A 25377-nucleotide genomic window follows, 5' to 3' on the forward strand; every position below is an offset into this window, starting at 1 on the left:
GCCGCCGCCGGCGCCCTCACCGAGCAGACCCCGCTCAGCCCCGCAGGCTCTGCCCGCAGCCCGCCCAGGCTTTGAGTGCCGCGGCCCCGCCCCGCGGGGGGGGGGGGGGGGGGGGAAGGACCTCCCGTCCCACCGCTCCCACCCCCGGAGCCGCTCGGATCCCTCCCACCCGCTGCAGGGCCTGTGGAGGGACGGAGCAAGGCCCGCGAGTAGACGGGGTGCGCCCGGGCACAGGAGTGGCAGGACGGACCTCAGGGTCCTCAGGATGCGGAGCACCCGCCCCATAGCCACTGCTCTGGAGAGCCGTGCTCTGCTTGCAGGCAACCTTCACAGCTTCACAATTACCCGAAGGGGGCAGAGGTGCTTGAGGGAAACGTAAGACTTCAGAGGACATGGGGTGTTTAGGGAAAAAGGGGGGGAAAACCCCAACTGAATCTTGTACCTCCTCCTCAGTTTATGAATCTCACCTTCTCATCCCTTCCAGCCATCAGCAGGGTTTCCCTCACAGGGATGAAGAGCCACGAAATGAAGACAGGTGGAAATCCAAGCTCTCTTCCTCCTTCAATACCAAGCAAAAGAAGGAATATTGAGGTTAGAGGTCTCAGTGCTAACAGCAAATTGCTAGTATTTACATTCCTGAAGGTCCTGCTAGGGACTGCACATGTTTTGGGTGTCACTCTTATATTCACCTTTCAAGTGAAAGTGGTGATTTCAAGTACCTGGGACTGGGCTCCGTCTCTTTTTGGGTGCTCCCAGAATCAGTTTTCACAGCTTATTACCTCCCTTGAAGTCCCTTACAGACAGTTTTTCCTTGGTTGCTTTTGATTTGATATATATACTTCAATTTTATGCGAATACAGATTTCTTTAGAGGGGCTTTCAGAGCAGAAAGCCCTTTAAAAGCTATTGGTTTGCCCTGAGCAGGCTTCTGTTTGATCTGAGGTGGAAAAAACCCAAACCAAAACCCCAAACGTGAAGAACTAAAAGTTGTGTTTTACTCGGGAAACACCAGGTCTGCAAATTACATTCTTTCAGAGACACCACAACACAACAGGGGGACATGTCCAGCTTTTCCAGCATGCAAAAGAAAAGGAGATGCCACAGAGCTGATGCCTTTAAGCAGCAGTGTGTGAGCAGCTTGGTACAGGGTTTCTCTAGCTGGCAGCCCAGGACAGGAAGAGATAGGAACATCCTGGTCAGGTTTCTTTGGCAAAGAGCTGCAGATCAGTTTCTGGCAAGGTTTGTAATCTGGCCTTGGAAAGCACCACCATGGCTGATACCAATGAGGGTCCTTGGTAGTATGATCGTGATAGCTGGTTTCTCACTAAGTATATTCTTAACTAAGAATAAAGAATAAATAACAATTGAGGGTAGGCAGCATTTAAAAAAGTAGAGAATGCTTTTGATTAAGGACTTCTGTGGCTCCAGCTTTGCACTGTGCAGTAACGCTTGAGGTAAAAGATCTCAACTCCGTGTTTTGAAAAGCTGAAAATGAAAAAAGCCAATGGAATTGTTTTGCTTCAGAGCATTTTGGATGTTTAAAGATGCATCTTTTGAAAACCATGCCACTGTCCCAGTGTATTTTTCTTAAATTCAGAAATGGCTTTAATGCAATAATACTTGACAAGATGATTTTCTCCATGGAGGCTTTGGGGTGGCAGATCATTAGTTCAGCTGTTTCTGTTATTGGTTTATTTCCACATTATGGCAATTGGACATCAAGGAATAAAAAATATCCCCCCTTTTTTTTATAGTATCAATCTAGGTGTGCAAAATAGCTTTGAAAATGTATAAAAATAGCAGTTTTTCTAGAAAACCTCTTTTCCCTGTGATCTTCAAGGCTCCTGAAAAACACAACCAAAAAATTGGGATTTGGATAAGACTCACTAGGAAGCAGAAATGAATAGCTTATTCCCAGTAACTCTTATCTCCTTTCAGCTCAAGTGGTCTCGTTTTGGTGGGCATCAACCCTCACTCTGCTGCTGCTCAGGGAGCCTCCAACCCGGCTTCTGCACCTTCCTGGGCTCCCTGAGAGGTGCTTCTCTTCCACAGCACCCCTCACCCTTCCCAAAACCCTGCCCCACACCTGCAAAGAGGAGGAAATACCCCGGACACACCCTGACTTTGGAGGCATTTGGCTCTTAATGAATGTACTTCAGTAGGTGCCTCAATGCTGGAAGCATTTGCAAGGCCACTATGCAGCCCTGCTGTGGGCTGGGGAGCCCTCCAGCTGGAGGACACCATCAGTGCTGTATCATTTAGCTGATGCTAAATGAATAAAAGAAAGGGCAGTTTTTCCAAATAAGGAGCGTGTGGCCAAGCCTCAGGGTGGGCCAGCTCTGGAGAAAGGTGTAATCAAGCGACTGTAAATGGAAAAACATGCATAGAAGTGCACATTGCTGATGTGGAAACAATAAAAAGATCAGCTGACAAATGCCTCGTTCTTTGGGTTGGACTCAAACACACATTTGGGATTCCATGACCAGAACCGGAAACAAAAAAAATCATCTTCTGGATTTGTGGCACAGCTTTGTCCCGTCCCTCACCTTGTCAGAAGGTAATTCCCAATAGATGCAAACATGGACTTACAAATGGAAATGATTTTCCTCATCAAGTGGCTTTTGCTATTGCACTTACTGGAGATGCTGAGGAAGTCTCCGCTGGCCCCCATCAGTGTTTCCTCCTGCACTAGATGTGTGCTTTGCAGGTAGTTTGGGTCCTGAAGGAAACCCAAGCCTGGATCCCCGGTGTCACCCATGCTCCCTAGCGCCCGATTTGCAGTGGGGCGGTGGGAGGGGAGTGCCAGATGAGCTGCTGCGCGCAGCTGGGGCTGCAGAGGGAGGGGACGACGTGCTGCCACTCGGCAAGGATCTATGAGCACCCCAGCGAGGGAAGACGCTGCAGAAGCAGATGAAAGAGAAACAGAAGGGGGAACAAAGTGGAAATAATAGAGTCCGTGAGTTCCCCTGCCATCTGCCTGCAAACCGAGTCAGAGATAAAGCTGGCTGGGCAGAAAAGAAATAGACCTCTCCACTCCACCCTCTAACGGGTACAAGCTGCTTATTAGTGCAGACCCTACCCCACCTTCCAAGGCAGATACCCTCCTCCTTTCCTCTGCTCTCTCCCCCTTTCTGCCCAGCAAATCCCGCATCCCTGTGCTGGGCTGGATGCTGGCTCCATGCTCTGTGCCTCAGCTGGCAGACAGTATGTGTTTGCAGGGGTGCATGGAGATGCACAGTTCAGGTTGTGGTACTGACGGATGCGATGTGATGCAAAGACAACCATCACATGAATGTTCCCATCCACAGGTTCCAACCAAGGCCAGATTTCTTCATCCTTTCCCATGCAGCCCCACAAACTGAGAGGCGTCAGTCCTCTGTCCTCTTTCTTTGGACCGACAATGAGGACCCCTTGAGTATTACAGTGGAGCGGCCAACACCTTCCCACTAGGATGCTGCTGGAAAGGGACTCAGGCTATCAGATAGGGCATAAGAAGAGATTTCCCAAAAAGAAAACCCAACGTTTCCCCTCGCCACATGCTGCTGGATGCCCCTCAACCAGGGGCTGCAACCTCAGTTACAGTTCATGACCTTCATTATTTCAGTCTTTGACTAGAATTTAACGTTGTCTGAATAAAGTGGGGGTTGTACAGCCCCCATTCTGCTCTCCTCTACCTGCCTGCATCTGTGATGCTGAGCAGAGATCACAGAATTAACTTTACTCCTCCGTTCAGTGAAACCAAATCAGATTTGAAGCCCCTCTCCTGCCTTCTCTGCCCAGCACCAATGTGATTAAAATCTCATTCTCTCCAAGCAGCTTTTCTTCTCCTCAATTCAACTGACTGAAAAAGCAGAAAACAGGCTCTGAAGGGCCAGGCCTGGAGTCAGCTGGCAGAGCTCATCACGAATTGCCAGAGCAGCATCAGCACAGTGCTCCAGCACAGGGGCATTGAAGCAAGGACTGGGCCATGAGGCTGAGAACACCCATGGCGACATCTCTGCTTTCCACACAGGCTTCTCAAACACAGGCGCTTGAAACCTGCATCTAATAAAGCCCCAGAACAGCTGATAGAGGGGTGGTCAAAGGCAGAGGGGCTTTCATGTTGGGAAGAGACTGCTCATATTGGCAGGAGCCGCTTCAGTTTGTGGCTGGATACAACGTAAGAAAGAAAGTTTTGCGACAGCACAGCCCTTGCAAAGGTAACTCTAACAAATGCACTTCACCTGATGTGCAGACTCACACTTCGCTCCCCTCTGTTTGAAAACACAGGGTCTCACTGCTCAGCTCCTCGGTGCTGATGAGCATCTTTGCTCTCACAGCAATTTCTCTGTGGTACTTGACAGCAGGGCAATTTGGACCCCCAGGGCAGAGGCAGCCCTTGCAGCACCTCTCTGATGCAGGAGTGACCATGGGTGGGATGTCTCGGGAGGGGTGACCTGGCAGCCCAGGTATGGTGACGAGGTTTACCCCCCAGGCAGGGCAAGGATGGCAGTTCCAGCTCCAGCCCAGGCAAGTGCCTCATCCCAAGGACCAGCGTGTCCCTGGCTGAGTGCTGGTGGAGAGCAAACAGCTCTGTCCCAGACCCAGGGGAAAACTTCGTTGCTTGTTTTTGAGAGATTTCATTTCAGCTGGCAGAGATAGAGAAGCTTCTCTTCTCCTCCATACCTCCCATAAGAGGCAGGAGCTCTGCACTGGACTCTTTCGATCTCCCTTCACCGTGTGAGACCCCAGAGGCTCTGGGATGTGTCACATCCTCAAGGGATACTTCGATGTTGCCCCCTAGGCTGCCTTCTAGGGGCTTGCCATCAGCTTTTACACCACTCACCTTGTTTCACTGCCCTGCAGCTCACCCTGAGTCAAGGGACCTCAACTTTGCATTTCTTCACCTTGTTCAGATGCCTATTCCCAGGTCCCTGAACACACAAACCCTGCTGGGGAGCTCCCCACGGGATGTCAAACATGGTTCCATGTCCTTTGCCAGGTACCTCTGGGTTTCAGCACAGGAGCCCCTGCTGAAGCTGGCAATGCTCAGCTCCCCACCTCAGAGCCCCAGAAAGACAACCCAAGAGTTGGGAAGAGGCATGAGGGACTGCAGGAGGATGAGGAGGAAAGCTGGGAAGGTGCCTGGCAAACCTTCCTATGCTTATATTCAGTATAAGGAGATGGAGGCTAACCCCAGACAGCACTTGTCTTGCTTTAGCAGAGCGCAAGTTAATGTTTATGCGACAGACTGGAGGCATTTTCATTATCCAGTGAGCAGGCTGTAATCTCTGAGAGACTTCCTGGCAATGCTGTTGGGTACCCAAAGATGTTAGAAGGGTTTTGGCTGGGCACCAGCTCACCAGCTGCCTGCGTGGGGCTATGGGTAGGGCTCACACAGAGGAGGTCAGGGCTGATGGGGGGGAATGATTCAGGCAATGGGGTTTTGGCATCTCCTGTATTTGAAGGAAAGAGAAGGTCATCACCATGTGTTTATGTAGCAGTTTTCATCCTCCCCATTTACAAACTCCTAGGATGGGGAAAGACTGCTCTGCTTTCAGGCCTGGTCAGCAAGATTCCGGCATTAAATGATAATCTCTAGTACTCACCTGTGCTGTGTTTGTTAAGAGACACTCTGGACCACAGCTCCAGAAGCAAAGGACAGTGTCACTACCTGAAACCTCCAGCCAGCTTCAGCACAAGCAGAGGATAATCTCCAGAGGTGGGATTCAGGCACAGCCCACCCAGCATTAACACCCCTGGGCACGGGCAAAGCAGTACAGTGTTCTCATGACCACAGGAAAGCAACATTTGGAACACGAGCAGAGCTTTCTTTCCTAGATAATGTATCTCAGTAGCTTTTTTTCCTGTGCAACAGGAAAGAGAAGTCATCTCCACATGAATCCATTAATAAGCAGCAGCAGCGAGAGCTTGTGCCCATGGCAGCTCTCAGCTTAGAGCAATGGATTGTTCATCTCAGCCCGGCTGGATGGCTCTGGTGGAAGGGAAAGATTTAAGACAATTGCTGTCCCCGTCCTTCAGAAGCAGCTATTTACTGTTGTTACTGCACGCCAGGGAATACTTTAAAATGCTCAAAATCTATGAGCCCACTTCCTTTAGTAGGGAGTGGTGCTTGAATGCACGGAGGGATGAAGAGGACCTCACTGTCACCTCTAAACAGAGAATGCAACATGCAGCATCTGTCTTGCCTGAGACCAAACCATTGTGTTAGACATAACCCCAGCTGGACCTTGTGAGCCCATTCTGAGCAGCCAAGTCCACACAGCACAGTGCTGGGGACATGCCCCCAGCTGCAAGAGGAAGGCTGGCAGTGTGCTCTGCAGCATACCTCCTCTTCTGTGCCAACCTCTGTTCCCACGGCCACCAGCACAGCTTGAGGTACTCAAAGCAGTGTCCAGTGTGGGGCTGAGAGCAAGGCAGAGTGTTGGTAGTACTCAGAGATATTATGGATGCCATGGGGGAACAAGCAGCAGCACTTCTCTTCAGCAGTACAACCAGCTGATTTTTCTGCTCAGCTTCCCAGGATCTCTACCACTGGCATCCCACCAAAGGACATAACTTGTGTCCCTTGGCCTCCCAGTGCAGCACATGGCCCAGGAAGGGCAGGGAGCACAGGGTGCAGTGGTTGCTACTTCCCTGAAACACCCTGACACTTACCTGAGGCCTCTATGGGCTCAAGATACACGAAAGAGACTATTTCTTAACTGTGTAAGAGGTACAATGCTGGTGCCCTGGATGCAACCTCAATTCTTTGCAATGGGGCCAACAGTGCTGGGCTCAGCAAGCAGAAAGACAGTAAAGAAATGAAAACTATTGCTCCTCCCCACACCCAAAACCACACAGGCACACAAAACCAACCCCAGGTCTCCAAGAGCTCACTCCAGCACTCCCCTAAAGTCATTTTTCCACCACTCAGCCTGCCCACAACACACTGATGGCTGGAATAAAGACTGGAAAGGCTTTCCATAACTAATGTGGAAAAACACTGGTGTCTAATGAAATCTTTACACTCCAGCAGGTAACTATTACAGCACTGGAGCTTTTCGTCTTCTGAACAGCACAAACATATTTTCTGTACAGCGTTTCAGACGTCCCTGTCTGGTTTGCTGATGCCAGGCACACACTGTTGCCGTGATTTCTCACAGCGGGAGCAGTACAGTGTCTCAGGTGACTGGTAAGAAGGACATCAAGCACAAGTAAGAGAAATGTTCAGCAGTTGGAAGTTAAGAGTCTGTTCTTTTTTTTTTTCTTTAATACCACAAACCTTGCTGTTAATTTCCTTAAGTTCACAAAGCCAACTAATCAGGCAACTGTGTTTGCATACTTACATTTCTCAGTTGTCTTTTCCATATCCAGTGGTAATAAAACTGCAGTTTATTTATGACTGGATTGTGTTTCCTTTTTAATACAGGAGTTTAAAGCTTTCCTTTGCCATTTGTCTTGTGTTCTCACCGATGCCCCTCAAATCAGGAATATATGTGAAAATCAAGAACTTTCTCTTAATCGTTTTAGATGAGAGCAGAATTCCACAACAGTGCAATCCCCCTGGGTATGAACCCCCATCCTTCAGGACCTTTTTCCCACAGCCTTGTAGCCTACTTTCAAGATGTTAACCTCTACGAAGTGCCTCTAAGGTGTTCTGGCATAAAAGGATACTGGTTTGACTTAGCAGCCCTTTATACTGCAGTAGGAGGAGTCATAATAACAGGTATGTGCACAGGGATCAGACAGAATGTCATTTGACAGACAGCTAACTGAGCATTTCCATCCAGGCAAGAAGCCACAGCTGGGGCAGGGAAATTGCTCTTGGGAGTTACCAAAATGATTTTGTTCTGTCTTCCTATGGCACTGAAATAGAGAATTAGGATGGCAGGTATTTCTGGCTCACGAGAAGGCTGCTTTGCTGAAGATGCCAAGGGAGGAGATTAGCAAAGAAATCTCCTTTCACCAGTTTCACAGAGGTGATGTGGCATGTCTCCCTTTCAGCAGGAACAGGCATCTTACTAGAAGCAGAAAAAGATTATATGTATTTTAACTATGCTTTGTCTACCTGACACAACAGCATCATTCAGCAAGCAGAGACTATCAGACCACAAATAGTGCTGGTAAAAACACAGATGAGCATTTCAGTTGTAAAATCATTTTTTTATTGTTACAAATATACATATGAATAAAATCCCTTCAACCTGTAATGTAAGTGGGTAGCTGTGAAATCTGAACCCCCTCCCTCAAAAGCTGAAATGTTTTTACAGATGTCAAACTATTTTTCTTGTAGAATTACACATTGAAAGGAAGCTAATATGCAGACAGAACTGAGGAAGGCCTCTAGAAAACACCAATATTAATAAAATTTCAATTGCCCTCATTCCAACCAACTATATACATTAATATACGAATGCGGAAGCATACCATGATTATACGTCATCCGAATCCTTCTCTGTTGTGCTTTTTGAACGGTACACAAATGTAAGCGTTGGAGCTTTATGTACAGTACGAGAACAGGAAGAAAGAAGCTCCCTATGGGAGAATGTAAAAACCATACCCAAGCATTTAATATATATAATCTATACAAATTATTTTATTAGTGTGCTCTTTTAATATAATTACAATGTGCAATTGCATACCGCAAGAATATATTTATAGGTAAGTCACGTGCAGATTTGACACATTTACATTCAGCAGTACAACACATTACCTGCTGTACAGTGTATTAGTGTAAGACAATGTCCAGTTAATTTGCTTCGCTTTCTAAGTGCCCTAATGCAGGGCACACTTGGTAGCTGCTTCAGAGAAATTCAAGTAGAATACATGAAAGAGTCGCTGGCTTTAGCAAAGGCATGGAAAGGAATGTCTGCGTCTTACAGAACAGAAATTAAGGACCAAATCAATGCTAAGTGAGGGCACTGTAAATCATGACTGGAAGATCAGGTTTTCTGCATGGAAATGTACCTGTGGTGAAAGAGCAGCTGGATAGAAGGGCTGTTGATTGCTGTACCCTGATTGTTATAAAAAGCTCTTGCACTACGAAGCACTTGTACTGATTGCTAAACAAAAATAAAATCTTTATCTGCTTCTTCTCCAGAGTCACTGGACTTGTTTCCCTGATGGCCATCTTTACTTAAGGATCTCTGGAACTCATGAGGCTGCTGGCCAGGGCTTCTTTTCGCAGCTGTATAAAGCAGAAATAGGTCTTACTAATAATTGCAGAAAAGAGAAGACAGCAAAAAATAAATAGTCATTCGTGCACACAGGACCTGCTTCTGCTCCCACTCAATTCATTCGCACTAGTGGGACTAGCCTAGGTCTGTTAATCTTCAACCCAGAAAAAAGGTGAGAGAGAAGAGAGAGTGAGCAAACTTTATTCCAGTGTTGGCTGCCAAGCAGGGAAACTTGAAATATGAAACTCAGTACTTCACTGTGACATGGATAAACCTAACAGTTAGAAACAGCCTGGAGACATTCCTCTCATCACACCACTTCAAATCCAGAACAGTATTCTTTTCTTCCCCACTGGGCTGGATCTCAGGCAATGTACTCCTGACTGCTAAGGTGGACATCCTCACTGGCCACCCCTCAGATGTGCAGCACATTCCCAGGTGGGCCTGTCTTCCTAGCAGGACACATCTACATATTCTGAGTCCCTTTTGACTCAGCAGCCTTCATCAGGACAGACATTCACCTTGGCATCCACATTACTTGAAGTGTTGCTCCCTGCCTACTCTGTTCTGATGGGGAAAGGAAAACACCCATGGCTCTGAGCCCAATCTGCACCTCTTCCAGCTGAGACCACAGGCTCTGCACCTTGCTGTGCTTGGCAATGGGGTAAGCAGGACATACCCACTTCCCATGATCTAAATGCAAACAACACCCATTTTGTTCACCCAGCACTCTATCATCTCTGTAAGGCCAGGGTTTTCCCCAAACCTACAGGCTTTGAAATAAATTACAAAGAAGGTTGTGAAACCTTGTTAAGATTTCTAATTGAATCAGTGATCCACAATTGCTGTGGTAACAAGAGAGTTATTATGCCCATCAATGAGGGTGATCATACACAAGGATTGATAGATTTAGAAATCTCATTCTTTCTATTAAAATGAACCTTTAAACACACTTAAATGTGTTAAATGGGACTTCATTGCAAGTTGTCTCTCTTCATACCCAGAAAAATAAATGTTAAAATTACAAGACCACCTTTGCTCCACCATTTCAGATAAGGATGTCTAGCTTTGGTTCACACTGATCCTTGTGCCTGTTCCCATTTGTGCACACCTCGCTTAACAAGGCACCACCAGCAGTCACAGTGGCCAAGAAGCACCACCTCTCCTTCCCATGTACTGCATACCTATAGCTTCACCACTGCAAGGGACAGCCTGCCTGTCACCACCATGCAGCTCCAGCCACAGCAGGGACAGGGAAGCAGGAGGCTGTCACTGATGCATCTCCATGACCCATTACAAATTGTGCCAGGCTGTGTTAGGGTCTGCCAGGAATACAGAAGATGCAAAGAGGAATCCCAAGGGAGTTAACGCTGCTGCGGCAGCCTGAGTAGGGATGCTCCCTGTATCTACAGGGGGCCAGCACAAGTGGCCAGGCAGCGCTGCTGCATGCCAACATGCTGTGAAACTAGAGACAAAAAGCTCTCGACCATTTCTGCTTGGCACAGACATTGTCCAGTCCTGGATCTCTGCTGTGATGAAAGCAGAACAGACATATCCAGCACATGTCTTGTGGAGACCCACCTCCGCACACATGGCACAATTGCTACCCAAATAGCATTCTTGAGCCAAAAATACCTGTTTCCTTGCTTGCACTACCCAAAATATGGGAGGAAATGAGAGCCAACAGCTACGCAATTGCTGCACTCTTACCCTGGCTTTGCAAGTTGGGACAGAGAGGAAAGGATTTTTAAAAATAATACAGTTTTTTAATAGAATTGGAGAGGATTAAGATACCTAAAAATTCCTTTTAAAAAAACCCACCATTTAGGCATTTTCACCTTCCCAAACACCACTGCTTTTCAAAGAAATGGTGCCTGGAAATTTTTGAGTCATTTTTGATAGTTGTACTTCCTAATAATTACACGGCCTTTGTTTGGCCTCCATTCACTCTTCAAACAAAACCCAGAACACATCCTGCAGCAGCCATTTTAGTTTAGAACCTGATAAATTAAGACAGGTAGTTTGCCCCTGAATTACCTGAAAAATGTATCATCAAGCATCTAAGTTCACATACTGCAAAGCAGGCTTCTGCCACAAGAGCTTGCCCTTGCCCCGATGAAACCATACACAGGTGACCTGCATAGACCTGTGGCAGCATCTCAGCTTTTGAAACTTACTTTATCAGAGGGAGATCTTAGAACAAACTAAAATATAATAATTTGATTATGACAGGGAGTCCAAGTCTGGGTGGGCTAAGTTTGATTCTACAGTATGAAAAGGAAACAAGTTCATACATTTTGGGCTGAGGATGTTACAAAAGGGATACATGATGTCTTACAAATAGAAAAACTGAAGGGTAAATGCAATTACATAAGATGTTCAAATCCCTCATTAAAATACTTCATAAAAAAGTAATTTTGAATCATTGTTTAGACAAACCAGCTAAGAGGTAAAAAAAACCCATGTAAACACACACCATTTGAGAACAGGAGCTTCTATGTTTTAAAAACACATGGATCAACCATTTTTATAGCCTACTAAATGAATTCACCGTAAGTCAAAGCTGCTCTTCAGGAAGTAATGGCTTAAGCTTGCAGCACAGGGCTGGGTTTGGGTTCTTTTGGTGGTGTTTGTTTATGAAGCTGAAAATCTAAGTACTATGTCAAAATAACCTGATTTACCCAGTTCTCAAATGGTTTTGTGAGTGATGTACTGAAACTGGCACTAACAATATTCAGGCTGAAATGTATTTTGAAATACTTCAGTGCACACATTTTAAAAAGGGAAGGTAGGGAAGCACACAAAGCTTTTGTGTGACAGTCTATCTGCAGCATGCCTACACATCAGCATCACTGCAATGAGCAAACACGGTTTGTAATAAACCCTCTTCTGCAGAAGGGCTACAGGTCCTATATGGTACTGGTCATTGATGTTGTCATGAAAGAAAAATAATAGAATCACAGAATGGTTTGGGCTGGAAGGTATCTTAATGACCATCTAGTTCCAACTCCTCTGCCACAGACAGAGACACTTTTCACTAGACCAGGTTGCTCAAAGCTCTGTCCAATCTGGACATTCACACGCATTTCTTCTCTGGAAATTCGCTCATGCCAGGTAGTCCCCATGGGAACAGAAAGATGATTAGCATCCCATGAGATTTCTGCCTTTCTCATAATCCAATGACAAACCCACACCTTTCTGTGGCTTCTTTGCTATTACAATTGTTAGTGCCAGTTATCAAGCACTGTCTTGATGAAAAATGAAAACTTCTAACCAGAAGTTGGCTGTGCCTTCCTCTGCCCAAGCACATTAGCCTCCTCTTCTGCACTGGTAGAACACTGCCCCGAAGTGGTTTTCATGCTGCTAGATGGCTTGGCACAGTCAGGAACTGTATCTCTTTTTTGACAATCTCCTGTTTGCTCTAGCAGGGAAAAGGATTCATATCTCTAAGCTGTTCCATAGGCCCACATACAGAAAGTAATATAAATAACTTCATTTATCCATCCCATTTAATCAGTTGTTCAGAGTAGTAATCAATATGCAAGATGCTTGCTTAAATGTAGTCCAGATATTTATGTTAGTAACTGCAGCCCAATCTTACAGGTATGCTGTGTAAAGAGGTGTATTCCAAGACTGTCCCAAAACGATTTTATAATCAAGTATCATCTAATTTGCAGCTCTCTTTTGCACGAGATACAACTTTGCTTACTTATTAGGCAGATTTGCAGTGATTTACCAGTTGCAGAAATAAACTCAGCATGCTAGCCTGAAAGATGGCAGAAAGCAAGGACAGAGGAATGACTGAGTGAGGAAGTACAACAGCAATAAAGAAAAAGGAAAACCTCAAACACAATTAAAAAGCCTAAAAGAATTTACTCTTTCCAGACCTATAGTTGTGTAGCACCAAGTTTACTCTCACAGTCTGATGAAAAGCTGATGAGAAAACAAGGACTCCAGCAAAGGCAGTTATCAGACAGCAGCTTAGAGAGTCTACTGTGACAAGAGCCTTTGACTGCAACAGCTCTCAACATGACAGCACTAGTGGAGCAAGTCTGATGCCTAAGCTGTAGCCCAGTTCACCTGTCTCAACACAGGCTCTGATGTGACTAAATGCAGGAGAATAAACAGGTTCTATTCTGCCTTGCAGCCCTCGTAATGCCACAAATACTGGAAGGCACTTCAGACACCCTGCTGTCTTTTCCAGACCTTGAGCCACAGACCGCAGCAGCTTTTGGCATCATGGACCTCTGAACCCTCAGTCGTTTCCAGACACAGTAGAGGTCCTTGGGTGTGTCGTGTCCTGCTGGTTTTAGGTAATTCAGTGTGACTGTGGTGGTTCTGCTGGGCTACCATTAGGGCACGAGAGCGGCCCAACGGCATCATATAGATGGCTGAAGTGAGAGTCAAAACCTGCAAATACCCCACATGTGTTGACATGCAGATCACAGCCACACAGCAGGAATTTTTAAAGCAGAGCAACACCCAGACTGTGAGGTAAGCTGTTTCATAGAAGCCATGGTAGTTTCAGGACAGAAAGGGAGAAGCTTCTCAAAATATACCTCTGGACCATCCTGCTTTGGAGATCGCTTCTCCCCTCCTCTTGTCTAGAGAGTAACCGTGGGCTCTGTGGGCAGCACAACCGCTTGGTCTCCACAACCTAGTGTTAGGTATCTGCCTTGACTTACCCGCCCCAATGCCATACCATAAAGAAATGCTGGCAGAGTGTGAAAGGGCACCCCTTTGTCTCACAGCTGAAGTGATGGGAACTGCTTTGTATTCATGAGGAGAGTCCCAGGAAGGAAGAGGTGTTACCCCCAGATTTCAAATGTCTTTTGTGCCAGCTAGCACCACACTGAGCAACATTTCTGCAAAGACTTCTTTACACACCCTATGCTATCAGAGGAAGCCTTAGCAATTCTAAGAGGCCACTGTGGGCAAGGAAATGCACCAGCAAAAGTAGCAGTGCAGTGCACACATGAAAATCAATGACAAGGCAGCAGTCTACTGGTGTGTGTAAAAGGTACCAAGCCCTGACCTGGCACATAGAGTATCATGGTCTGAGGAGGTTAATTCAGCCACATGCAATGACCCTGCAGAAAGAAAGAGTTAGAACAAAGCAAGAGGCTGGCTGCAAGGAACAACGTTGTGGCTGCTCCCCTGGAAATGTGCTGAACCACGGAGCTGCATTCCACATTACTGTGTGTGACCAACACCAATCAGCACCTCAATTCAGACCAAACTAAACCATAATATACACAAGAGTCCATTAATTGCTCAGCTACATTATTAACACCAAAGGACTCATCTTTCATTTGGCTTGATCAAAGGGTGGAGGTGAGGAACAGATAATTAGATACACTTTCCTTTCTCTTTCTTCCTCCAAATTAATAACCCTCTTCCAATCCAAGTGAAAACAAATCAAGGGACATATCGAGTTCTAGTAGCTGGAGCAACACACCTACCTTCTTGAGAAAACGATCTGACAGAGGGGCTGCTCTGACCATCCTTTTCTTTATCAGAAGGAACTTTCTTCAGCACTGGTGGAATCAGGGCAACTTTTGGGGAACTGGGGCCAGAGGGAGACTCCGGAGCATCCTCTGTGGAGTACCATGAACAAAAGGGTGAGAAGTTACATTTGTGCTGTAGCTCACAGAAATGGTGCTGTTATGATGGGCCAAACCACAACACAATACAAACCCAAGAAACAGCTAAAATCTGTGTCAGAAAAAGGAGGATTCTACATTAGGAAGAATCTAGGAGGAATTTACATTATGTCAAGAGAGCATATGATGGCCTTTGGTCCAGGATCTTAATAGCCAAAACCAAGATCTCAGTTTCAGCATTTTTAATTTGTATTGCTGTTGCAGCACAAATAGTAAGCCAATGGGACCAACTGAATTTCCTGCAAGACGTAAGTATACAATTTGTAAGGGACAGCTGAAAATTATTTTGGATGGATTTTTGGAAATATTGATTCTATTTATATTTTCATTGTACTGAAACATAATGAACTGGTCAATTTAAAAGTACTGTTTCATAGTTATAAGACATAAAACTGAACTAGGGAAACAAGTTTCATCAATAGCCTACAGAGCTCTCTACTTCCAGGAATAAATTGCCAGTACATAACATGATCACATCACATCTGCAAAGACTTTCTAAACAGAAAAAATAGTTTGCCTTCTAGACTGTGAGGAAACATGGAACTTAAGTTCACATTCATAGTTTAAACCACCTGGATATTTTGTTTCTCTAAAAGACTGGATATGCATTATGTATGGCAAGTTGACTACCATCTTTACAGTCATTACAGGAAGACATTTTCAGTCTTAGACACCTACCATTTGGACAGCAGGGAAGTGCAGTTACAATAGATTACTTAAACTGCTTGTATGTTTGCCTCCCAAGGAGGAAACAGTGACATATGTACACAACAGAGGGACTAAGAAGATACATTAGTGCTGACAGAAGGAAAAAGGAACTCAAGGGTATCACCTGTATTGCATGTTTGTACAATGAATCAATTCAGTTGCATACTGGAAAATAATAGGAATTAATCTCTTTGTGGAGGAGCCACCACAGAGGAGACAATCTTTTTACTTTCAGCATAGGAAAGTGATGAACTTCCAAATGCAACTCAAGCAGAACAGATACACCAATTCTTGGACCTGCTCCATGCTTTTGATGTGTGTGTGAGGCCAGTTGCTTGGGAAACTTGGTATCAACATACGGATGCGCTCAGTGCTTGGCAAACACAGCCATGTATTTCTGAACTAAAGCTGTAATGTACTTCATTGAGGAACCACTTGCAGTCTCTGATAATTTGTGGACCTCTGCTTTGTGTTCCTTGTCCCTCAGATGACTTAGCAAGAATTTGCTACCACAGTTTGGCCACACCACTGGGAACAACAGCGGAAGCAAGAGTGTAAATAGAATTATTGCTTGGCTTCTTCACCACATCACCTGGGCATGCTTAACCAGCAGGTTGTTACAGGTACAGGAACAGAAGTTAGACTGCAACAGAGATGGTGCTGCTTTTTCTGCCACTTGAGGAGCTGGCCTATTACAAATAAATATTAATTCCCTTGTGTTAAACCCACAGTATGCTTTCTCTGCAGGAAACAGGAGCTGGCAGAAACAGATAGCTTAGGTCTTTCTGATATCTGAGATTTTGAGATAACCCACTGCCTATTTTACAGATTAAGCATCACAATATAAGCCCTGCTTTCCTATTGTATTAATCTTTGTGAGCATCTTACCCAACACCTCTCACATTAATGGCCATTTCTAAAATGATCAATAAAGCAAATATAACGCCATCTAAAACCTGAAGGTGATTCTGTGTTTGAACAACATCCTACCCACTGAAATGCAGAGACTAAGTAATGCTCAGGTTACACGTGAAGGGCAGGGAGGAGGCTGTAATATCCCTCTGTCCCCTCATCCTCACCAGATATATTTTCCTAAGGTCAACAGTGAGTATGGGAAAAGTCCAGAAGTCTATAAGCTCTTACAGATGGCTATGCCCAAATTTTTCAGTCATTAGCAATTAATAAGCTGCATTTGTGATAGCTGATGTGAGAGTCAGTAACTACCACTTAATTCTCCGCAACTGCAGTGGCTGTACTTTGGGATGAGGGGGTTGTGATACTGGCCTATTAAAGCAGCAGACAGACAAATGTATGGGAGACATGCTGAGGTATTTCTCACTATTGGAAACCTGGAGATAATAACCAGGCAGGAAGTTAGGGCAGAACAGAAGTTAACATTCATTCAACTGGCAGACTTACAGAGTTATAAAAGCACAGTTACAATTATTTCCAGTCAAAAGCAATATGGAAAGAAACAAAGGCAAAACAAGTCAAAAGAGTGAGAGAGAGTTGTTTTGTTTAAGTTATTAAAAACAGGCATTTACTTGAGGACTTAGGAGAATCCTGCCAGAAAACACCCAAGGACTTCAGTACTTAGAGCAAAGTGTTTAGGGAAAATACAGTTACTTTTGTCAGTGCTATTACATCAGAGCTTTGATGCTGAAGTAGCTTTCTGTGATCACCTCTTCCATGAAAGCAGGCTAACTCAAAACAGCTCTGCTGCTGCTGCTATTGCTTCTCTTATGGCTTTACTATCAGAGATCACAGATTGAACCATTTTAGGAAGTTTATCTGAATTAGGGCAAAGGGAGGTGGGAAAGAAGGATGCAAGTCAAGAGCAAGCGACGGAAGAACCTGCCCAAGAACCTGCCCCTCTACATTTAACTTCTGTTAAGCATGTGGCCATTGGTGTCTCCTCCACAGCCCCCACAAACACCACTCAGAAGTACCCAGCTGGGAACAGCAAATGCCCAGAAGAGCTCCTCACCAGTACGAGAGGCAGAGCGCGGTTTCTGTGGCACCGTGGGTCGTGCTGCCAGGCTGGGCTTTGTTGCCTGCAGTGGGGGTTTTGGGCTGGTCGGTGTATTGGATGAACTTCTTGCCTTTGCACCAGCTTCTGCCTTTGGTTCAGCTTTTGAATTTTTTTCAGATGATGCTGAGATGGAGTCACCTTTATTTGAGGCAAATCGGCTCTCTGGAAGGGGCTGCTGGAGTTTAGGCACTAAAATACAGAGACACATAAAATAAAATCTCCTGCAACACAGAAGGCTTCGTACAGAGATATGCTCGTGTGGAAAATACCACCATTACCTCACAAATCACTGCTGCACTGCTGGGTGAGTAAGAGGACCCCTAACAGTTCATTCAAAATCACTGCAAAAAAAGCTTCTAAAACTGCTAGTTCTTACACGTGCTAAGCTTCATAATGATGGCATCTCCCCTTTTTTAATGCACTTGGGGCTATGGCTGGCTGGACCTTATTCTTCCTTCACCTTTCTCAGAGCAGATGCTACAGCCTACCTGCTGAGAAAGCATGATCGGTGGAAAAGGCAGTCTTTGGCTGTTTTGCGCCTCTACAGACAAAAGGCTGGGTATCCAAGATCAACAGAGAAATCCTGGCCCAGAAAATAAATCCCAAATGTGTGATCAGCAGGCTACATCTTTTTATTTGTTGCTTTTAGCAAGCTCTGGAGGAGGTTTTGAAACTTAGCTGAGATCAAAGTATTCACTGTATAACATTTTGATTAATCTAGTAACAGTGTATATGGATTATGGTTTCCACACATTAGCAAATTTATCAACTTATTATTTACCCCAACCAAAGGCCAAGGTATTTACAGATAAAGCTACACTGACTTGCAGGCAATAAATCAGTCCTATCAAGCTGTGCAACTTGTAGAAAGCCTGCGGGACTCCAGGCTGCAAACAAGCAAAATGCCCGCCCTCCTTTCCTATGTTGCAGCTCTTGAAAGGTTGAAGGCTTGTACGTAGAGGGTATAATGATTATCTTGGCACTTGTATGTTAGCTTGGGACTTTCAACGATTGTCACATCTTTATCCTCAGAAGAGAATTACAGACTGAAATGCAGACTGGTAGCCTTGGTACTTGGCAAAGATGCTGATTTGACCTACCTACCTGCTATTGCCATTCAGAAATCCTACTTGTGACAAAAGTGCTGAGCACAGACATTTTAAGGGCAGTGGGAGGGAAGGGAATGTTGATACAGCTTTTTGCAAGCCAATCTCCAATACCTTCTTCCAGCTTATGTAGCTGTTTTTCAGTCCAGCTGGAGTTAAACTCTGGCAAACTATAGAGAGTTGGGTGGCACATACATATTTTTGTGGGTCTTCACGCATGCAACAGACGTTCATGCTGCAAGCAAAAAACAGCAGGACACCTTCTCCACTTGTGGAGAGGACACCTTCTCCACAAAAAAAGCAGGCAACATCCAGACATGAAGCAAGGAATAAAACCCCCCATATTCTCCTTCTGCATCACCAGCTTCAGTTTTCCTGTAGCATTCTCCATTAACTGTCTCTCTTGCCTTCCTAACCTCAGGCCTGCTAATATCATTAGAACACAGTAAGTTAAAATACATTAACCCAAACCAAAGGCAAACTGTAGTCGCAACAGCGAAGAGCAGCCCCAGGGAGCTCTTAAGCAAGAGTTTACTTTTTTAAGGTATAAAAGAACTGACAGCTGGAGGCCAAATGGAAGGGACATGCACAGTGCAGTGAGGTGGGGATGAAATGTGTCGTATACAGAGACAAGGACCAGAGAAAAATTGGGGTCAGACACTCCCACCTACTTTAACGCCCCAAGCACAGATTATTCTGGCTCCTCTGGCTTCAGTTTGATAGTATTAGGGAGCACACACAGTACACAAGGTCCTCCTCAAAAGATAATCAGGCTTTAAAAGTGCTGATGTACAGAGTTTAGCATGCTCTGAATATGCCCCATTTGGATTTTTATTCCAGCCTGTTTTTTTCAGCCTTGCTTCTGTATGTTTTGGCAGCCCTATGTCCCATGCTTGCAGGATACCTACCACTAGGAAATCAGACCTGGATTTCCCAGTTCAGCCTCCTCCTTTCAGTCCAGTCATTGTTGTATGCACGAATCACCAGATCTGAATCTCTTCTGAATGCTTCACTGGCCAGCCAGTTCCAGAACCATACACAGACACCAGAATTTCATCTTGTCCTGATATGGCTGCATTGTAGGCACTGCCATGTCAGGGTCCAGGACTACATGCAGAGGGAACTGGTACTTTAAGCACTGCAAGGCTAGACTCTACTTTGTACGTAACAGAGAGTCATTTTGTGCATGTGTGCAATGTCCAAGGGCTTCCACAGCTTTGCAGACAACCCTGGCTTTGGTCAAGCCAGGTAAACCTTTGGAAGAGCCAGCTGCCATTGCCTACGAGATGTCTAGTCTAGCAGTTGAAAGCTGGCACATGCACAGACTACAATAAATCTTGCAAATTGGTCATACTTAGGTCATCAGATATATTGAGTTTCACTTCTTCCTGCACAAACATTTTTGCTGACTCCTGGTTTCATCTTCAGCTTTGCTGATCCCAAGTCGGCATCTTTTTGAAGGTACCTCAGGCATATGCATCAAGTACTTTCCCTTCTGTACAATGTGGAACATGAGTAAAAGCTAAGCTGTCAACTCTGCCCTAGAGCTCCCTTCACAAGAAGCATTGCCCAACACAGTAAAAAAAAGTGAGCTTGTTTCTTATCCTTTTCACATAGTGTAAGCTCATATTTCACTTAAGCAATTGTAGGCACACAACCTGGAGAAGGAAGTGAGATTTTTGAGGTTAAGCATTTTGCATTTTCAAAAAGAAGCTTATACCAGGACATTCAAACTGTACCTGTGCCACTTCCATCCAGCCGTTCTGAGCACGTCGTGGTGTCAAAAGATTCTCTGGGAGTTGTGTCATTTCCAAGTTTCTGAAAGAGTGAGAAAATCTCTCATATTAATAATGTATCTGTAATTAATACAACTCAGTGGTTCTGTTAGGGTAAAAAAAGCTCTTATTTGGAAGCCATAAGGCAGAGAAAGCAGTGATAGTAATAAATGGCAGATTCTCCTTGTTTCTATTGCAGCTCTTGAAGATCTAAGCAGGAAGAAAACTGCTACTACAGCAGTAGCAGTACTAACATATTTTACACAACAGACCTTACTTACTGAAAGGTGTTTAAAGCTGCCCATCACAAGCACCAGTGGATGCTCAGCACCTCTACAGAAAGGGGTCTTCTTGTTCATGTGATGGATGGTATACTGGCTAAGTCTTATATTCTCAAAAATAGCTTTCCTAACATCCTGGCCTCAAAACAAAAGGTGCAAAGACTAGCTCTAGCCTAAGTAAGCTTGAAACCTGCGTGCTCACTAGAAGAAGCTTAGATAGGCAGCTGATGGGCTTGTAAAAGAGCCAGCCTCCTTTTAGTGTCTGACCTGCAGGAACATTATGCTTTGTACCACTGCGTGAAAACTCAGGTTTTATTAAAATTTCTTGGCTGTCATTGACATTTTGGCTAAATTCTCACCTTTCCACCTCCACCTAAAGTAAAATGTTTCTTTGTAAGACGGTCTTGAGTATGTATTTTTGAAGTGAATAGCACTCTCTGCTTAATTTTTTTTCTTCCATACCTTGGTAAAAAAGCTTTTGGGAACTGAATTTGCGACAATTTCTTCATGCCTGTCACCAATATACTTTTTTTTCTATGTAAATATTGAAGATACATGCATAACACTTAGCTACAGTGAATGACTTAAGACAGTTGTATGACAATATGAAAACTAATTTCACTATAACTCCTGCCTCCATCCCTAGTTATGGGACTACTGGGGAAATCAGACCATGTACAGAGACAAGTACAACAGCCAGTGCTGCCATCTGTTAGTGGAGTACTTAAAAATGCAATTAGGATGTTACCATGTTTGGCTACCTGCAATACACACATTACAAACTGCTTATAGTCCCAAGAGAACACTTAATACTAGCTACAAAACTTCAGTCTGAGAAGCTGTCAGTCATGTCAGATAAATGCAGGTGAATTTATTACGTAGATAAATAACGAGCAGGCCCTACTTTTAATAGGAATTCTTGCAAGGTTGGGAAATCCTGCAGAGTTGGGTACCATTGAGAGTGAATAAACAGGTTACAAATGATGGTCTGCTCCTAGGTCTTGCTTGCGGTACTTAAAAACGCAGTCTGCAAACACTAGATGGAGCTAAAAGATAGTTTTATGCATGGCCAAAGACTCTACCCTTAATGCCAATTCACACACTGTATTCTAAGCAAAAGAAAACAAAAAAGCATCTACCTACCATCTTTCCATCTACTGTGCACCTGCTTGTATCTGTAACAAGACTGCGGTAGGGTATGAATGAAATAGTAAATTCCTTCTGGCTTTGTTTGCATGTAAAATAGCTCAGAATATAAGCAGCCATCTGTAGCTTAAAGGAAAATACCATTTTCCATCACACTGGAATTCTGATAAATTTGAAGATGGTAGGGAAGTTGATGTCATACCCATCCTAAACAATGTAAGAGCAGTAGGATGCTGTCTTCTGTAGCTCAACCATCCAGATACTGTATGATTTTCACCCTTGTGAATATCATGAATAAAAGTACAAACCTAAATTATTCAATACTGTGATCCAGGATGAAGTATGTGAAAAATTCTTTTGAACAGCAGTTCAATTTTGTGTGGTCTTGGCAACATTAAGAATGGATAACTCGGTACCCTGCTGTGTACAGATTCCTATTTCAATTCTGTTTTCTTCAATTCTCTTTAAATAGTAGTACAAAAACCCCTCTATGTTTATATTCCATAAATATGATAAAACCAAAAATCTAACAAAAAAAATCAATAATAGTTTCTTGAAAATTAAACCTTAAAGAAAAAGAGGGGCAACCTTTCCAACCAGTAAAAAAGCAAAGGGTGGAAAAAACTGGGAAGAGGCAACTTTTCTTTTTGATAGATGAAACTCAAATTTTCAATCAATGCTACAAAGCTGCTCATCAATCACAGAGCACTTTTACTCTGCCCACTTAAGAAAAAAAATTACATATGCTAATATTATACCTCAGTCACATTATTCCAGATCTGAGTAACTCTAGATGACAAGTGTTAAGAACTTGAAGAGCACCAAGCATACACTGTTTGCAGTTGTAAAAATGTACATAATCTGGAGTAGCATGGTAAATTTAAAGTTACAGGCAGAGCATAACACTCTCACTTAAAATCATACAGCATTTTCCTTAAAAACTTGGTGTTTTAGAAACCAGTGGGATTATTCACGGGCAATACTCAGCACCAATGAGAATGGCAGAAATTGGTCATTTCTTCAAAAAAAAAAAAAATCAGTTTTATGCTGAGGATCCCTTCAATGAACCATAGGCAACTGTTAATTTGAATCTGCTTATTACAAGACTCCAGTGTTTGCAGGAATGGTTCAGGTATCATGGCGAGAACTTTAAACTACAAAGAAAGACAGAATGAACCTGCAATGTATTAAAAAAAGGAAAACACAGCAAAGCTTGCAGATGAGCTCTGTCATAAGGTAACAGCTTCCAAATGACAAGGGATAAATGGTGGGGAATGGAGAGCATCCAAGTTCCCTGTATGCTGAAAAGAAGGAGAGGACTGAAAAAAGGTTGATCTTTTGGTAATTTAAGAATATGGCAACTGCAGCTGGGATGATAATGGGGAAGTTCAAAGGCAAATGGACATAAGGCAAAATAGTTTGGCCTAAAATGCTTCAGAGTAACACTAGGATATTCCACTCCACACGTTTGTAAAGTGAAGCAAGGTTCCTGCCCAGCATCAGCACTTCACAGAGGAGAAAATTAGAGGGTAGTGGAGGGAATCCAGACAGATAATTTGGAATAGACCAATTTTTTTTTAGAAAGCTTATTTTCTTTGAGTGTTAGCTTTGAAATACAGAAATTGAAGGCATAACAATAATTAGATGCAGGGCAAAAAGGATGTAAAAATGAAGTGCATAAAGAAAAGTATCATCTGAATAGTTGTAAACAGTGTCACGAAGCCAGATTTACTTCTCTGCATGGAATATATAATTTAAAATACAGTACATCTCTCCATCTTTCTACATCACCTTCTAAAAGAGAAGAGTACATGCAGCTACCACTGTAGTTCACTCTGCCGAACACTTGAGATACTGATGTGCAGGGGGCACACAGTAAGACATCTGTCCTAGTTTTACCTTTTCCAAAGCATGTTTCCATTACACATGAACAAACCACACATCATATAGAGAGAAGACTTCCACGCTGTGCTTACTAGTTGCCCAAAAATTTCTCTGTAACGCATGTAAACAATTACGTGCCCTCTTCTGTGCTTGTGATGGCCTGACATAAAGCGCAAGAGCTGGTGTCACCTTCTCCACAAGAGGAAAGTACAGGCTTAAGAGCGGATTTCCTGCTGTACCTCCACATTTGCAGCCTAGCCCTTAGCCAGGGTATTCATGTTTAACCAACACAGCAGAGAGCAAACCTCTTGCAGAACACCATAATCCCTAGTGGAAAGCAGGACTGATGTGCCAAACCCCAGGCACCAACCCTTGTAGACCCAGTCCACCTCCCCTGAAGACACTTGGCTCTTACCCATTTTTGTAACAACTCAAGAGAAATCAAATTGCCTTCACCTTCTGAGCAGACGCTGCTCTCTTCTCTTGCTTGGCTTTCATTTCTGCGAGAAGTCCACTGCCCATCACCTGCACGCCATACCTCCGGCCTCCTTGTGGGCTTCCTTTGCTGTCACCCCTCTCGGCTTTTGCTGCATCATCTGTCTGTGCCTCCTCCAGCGAGTCCGGCGTCTTTAACTCCTCAGATCGCTCTGTACCACTGTTCTGCTCTGCCGGCTTTACCTCCTTCTTGTTTGTGTCCACAGCTGGACTTTTTGCAGCAACCTTGGGTGAGGAGGGCTCCTCTGCCACCATCACAGTCTGGGGACGTTCAGATTTGGAGCCTCTTGATTTGATTAAGTTAAGGAAGCCACTCTTCCTTGAGTCCCTTTTCTTCTTCTCATCGCCTGCTTCACTGGGTTCACTGCTCTCTGAACTTTTAGCGGATGGTCTCCTATTAAGACATAGACATTTTAAACAATTCTCTACTCCCCTCCTCCCTCTCTTTTACACAGTACCAAATTTCTTCTACTGGGCAAACCAATCTTTTGTGTGACCCATACGTTGCTCTCAGCCAAGTCATTAGCTGGTGTGTCTAAATTACAAACTGGACAATTAACATTGATCATACCGTCTTGAGGATTCTTGTCCTGGCCTTGTGCATGTACACTGAAGAGAGGCAACTATGTCATCTGCACTTGGAACGTCGCTGTTTCCAACGTCAATCAGCTCTACCCAACCTGCCTATGCACATCTGTACTGGGTTCACATGACAGTATTTTGGTAGTGTGTGTGGGAGGGGATCTAGAGGAGTAACTTCTGTGAGAAGAAACTGTTAGAAGCTTCCCCTGTGTCTGATAGAGCCAATGCCAGCATGTATGTTACAAGCAGAGTATTGAGAGGAAAGCTGGGTGCATAACATGCCTGCATAAGAACATCCTAACTGGAGAGAGAACCACCAGTGCAGCAAACCACAGCAGCAAACAGGCATGTCCAGGGATGGGCACACAAGGATAGTGCAAGTTCATAGTGATATCTGAAAACGAGTGGCTGGCAGGCACCCAGGGGAAGCACAGGAGGATGCAGTAGTCTGTGAGCACCCTGAACCCAACCTGGCTAATCCATTTTTCAAAGCTGCCATCATTTAACCACTACACATAGTGTATCACACATGGCTTCACATGTCACTG

The 25377-nt window shown here is 44.4% G+C and overlaps 1 protein-coding gene across 6 annotated transcripts in view; it reads right to left on the reverse strand.

Annotated features, from left to right (window-relative positions):
* Positions 1–8123: 8123 nt before the first annotated feature.
* Positions 8124–25377, reverse strand: part of CARMIL1 (capping protein regulator and myosin 1 linker 1) — a 193889-nt gene continuing 176635 nt past the window's right edge. For 4 of the 6 annotated variants that reach the window (XM_057414782.1, XM_057414777.1, XM_057414776.1 and 1 more), the window contains 6 exons: positions 24209–24641; positions 20406–20484; positions 17516–17749; positions 14620–14754; positions 12432–12578; positions 8124–9168 (listed from right to left, as the gene is read on the reverse strand). In XM_057414782.1, coding sequence (XP_057270765.1) covers positions 9044–9168; positions 12432–12578; positions 14620–14754; positions 17516–17749; positions 20406–20484; positions 24209–24641 — 1153 coding nt within the window. In that variant the 3' untranslated portion in view covers positions 8124–9043. The remainder of the gene's footprint in view (positions 9169–12431; positions 12579–14619; positions 14755–17515; positions 17750–20405; positions 20485–24208; positions 24642–25377) is intronic. The other 2 variants (XM_057414781.1, XM_057414778.1) reach the window with 1 other exon arrangement.

The sequence above is a fragment of the Pezoporus wallicus genome, unplaced genomic scaffold (assembly GCF_028554395.1).
Source record: "Pezoporus wallicus isolate ANWC-B61680 ecotype Strahan unplaced genomic scaffold, APGP_CSIRO_Pwel_v1 contig_2, whole genome shotgun sequence".
Taxonomy (NCBI): domain Eukaryota; kingdom Metazoa; phylum Chordata; class Aves; order Psittaciformes; family Psittacidae; genus Pezoporus; species Pezoporus wallicus.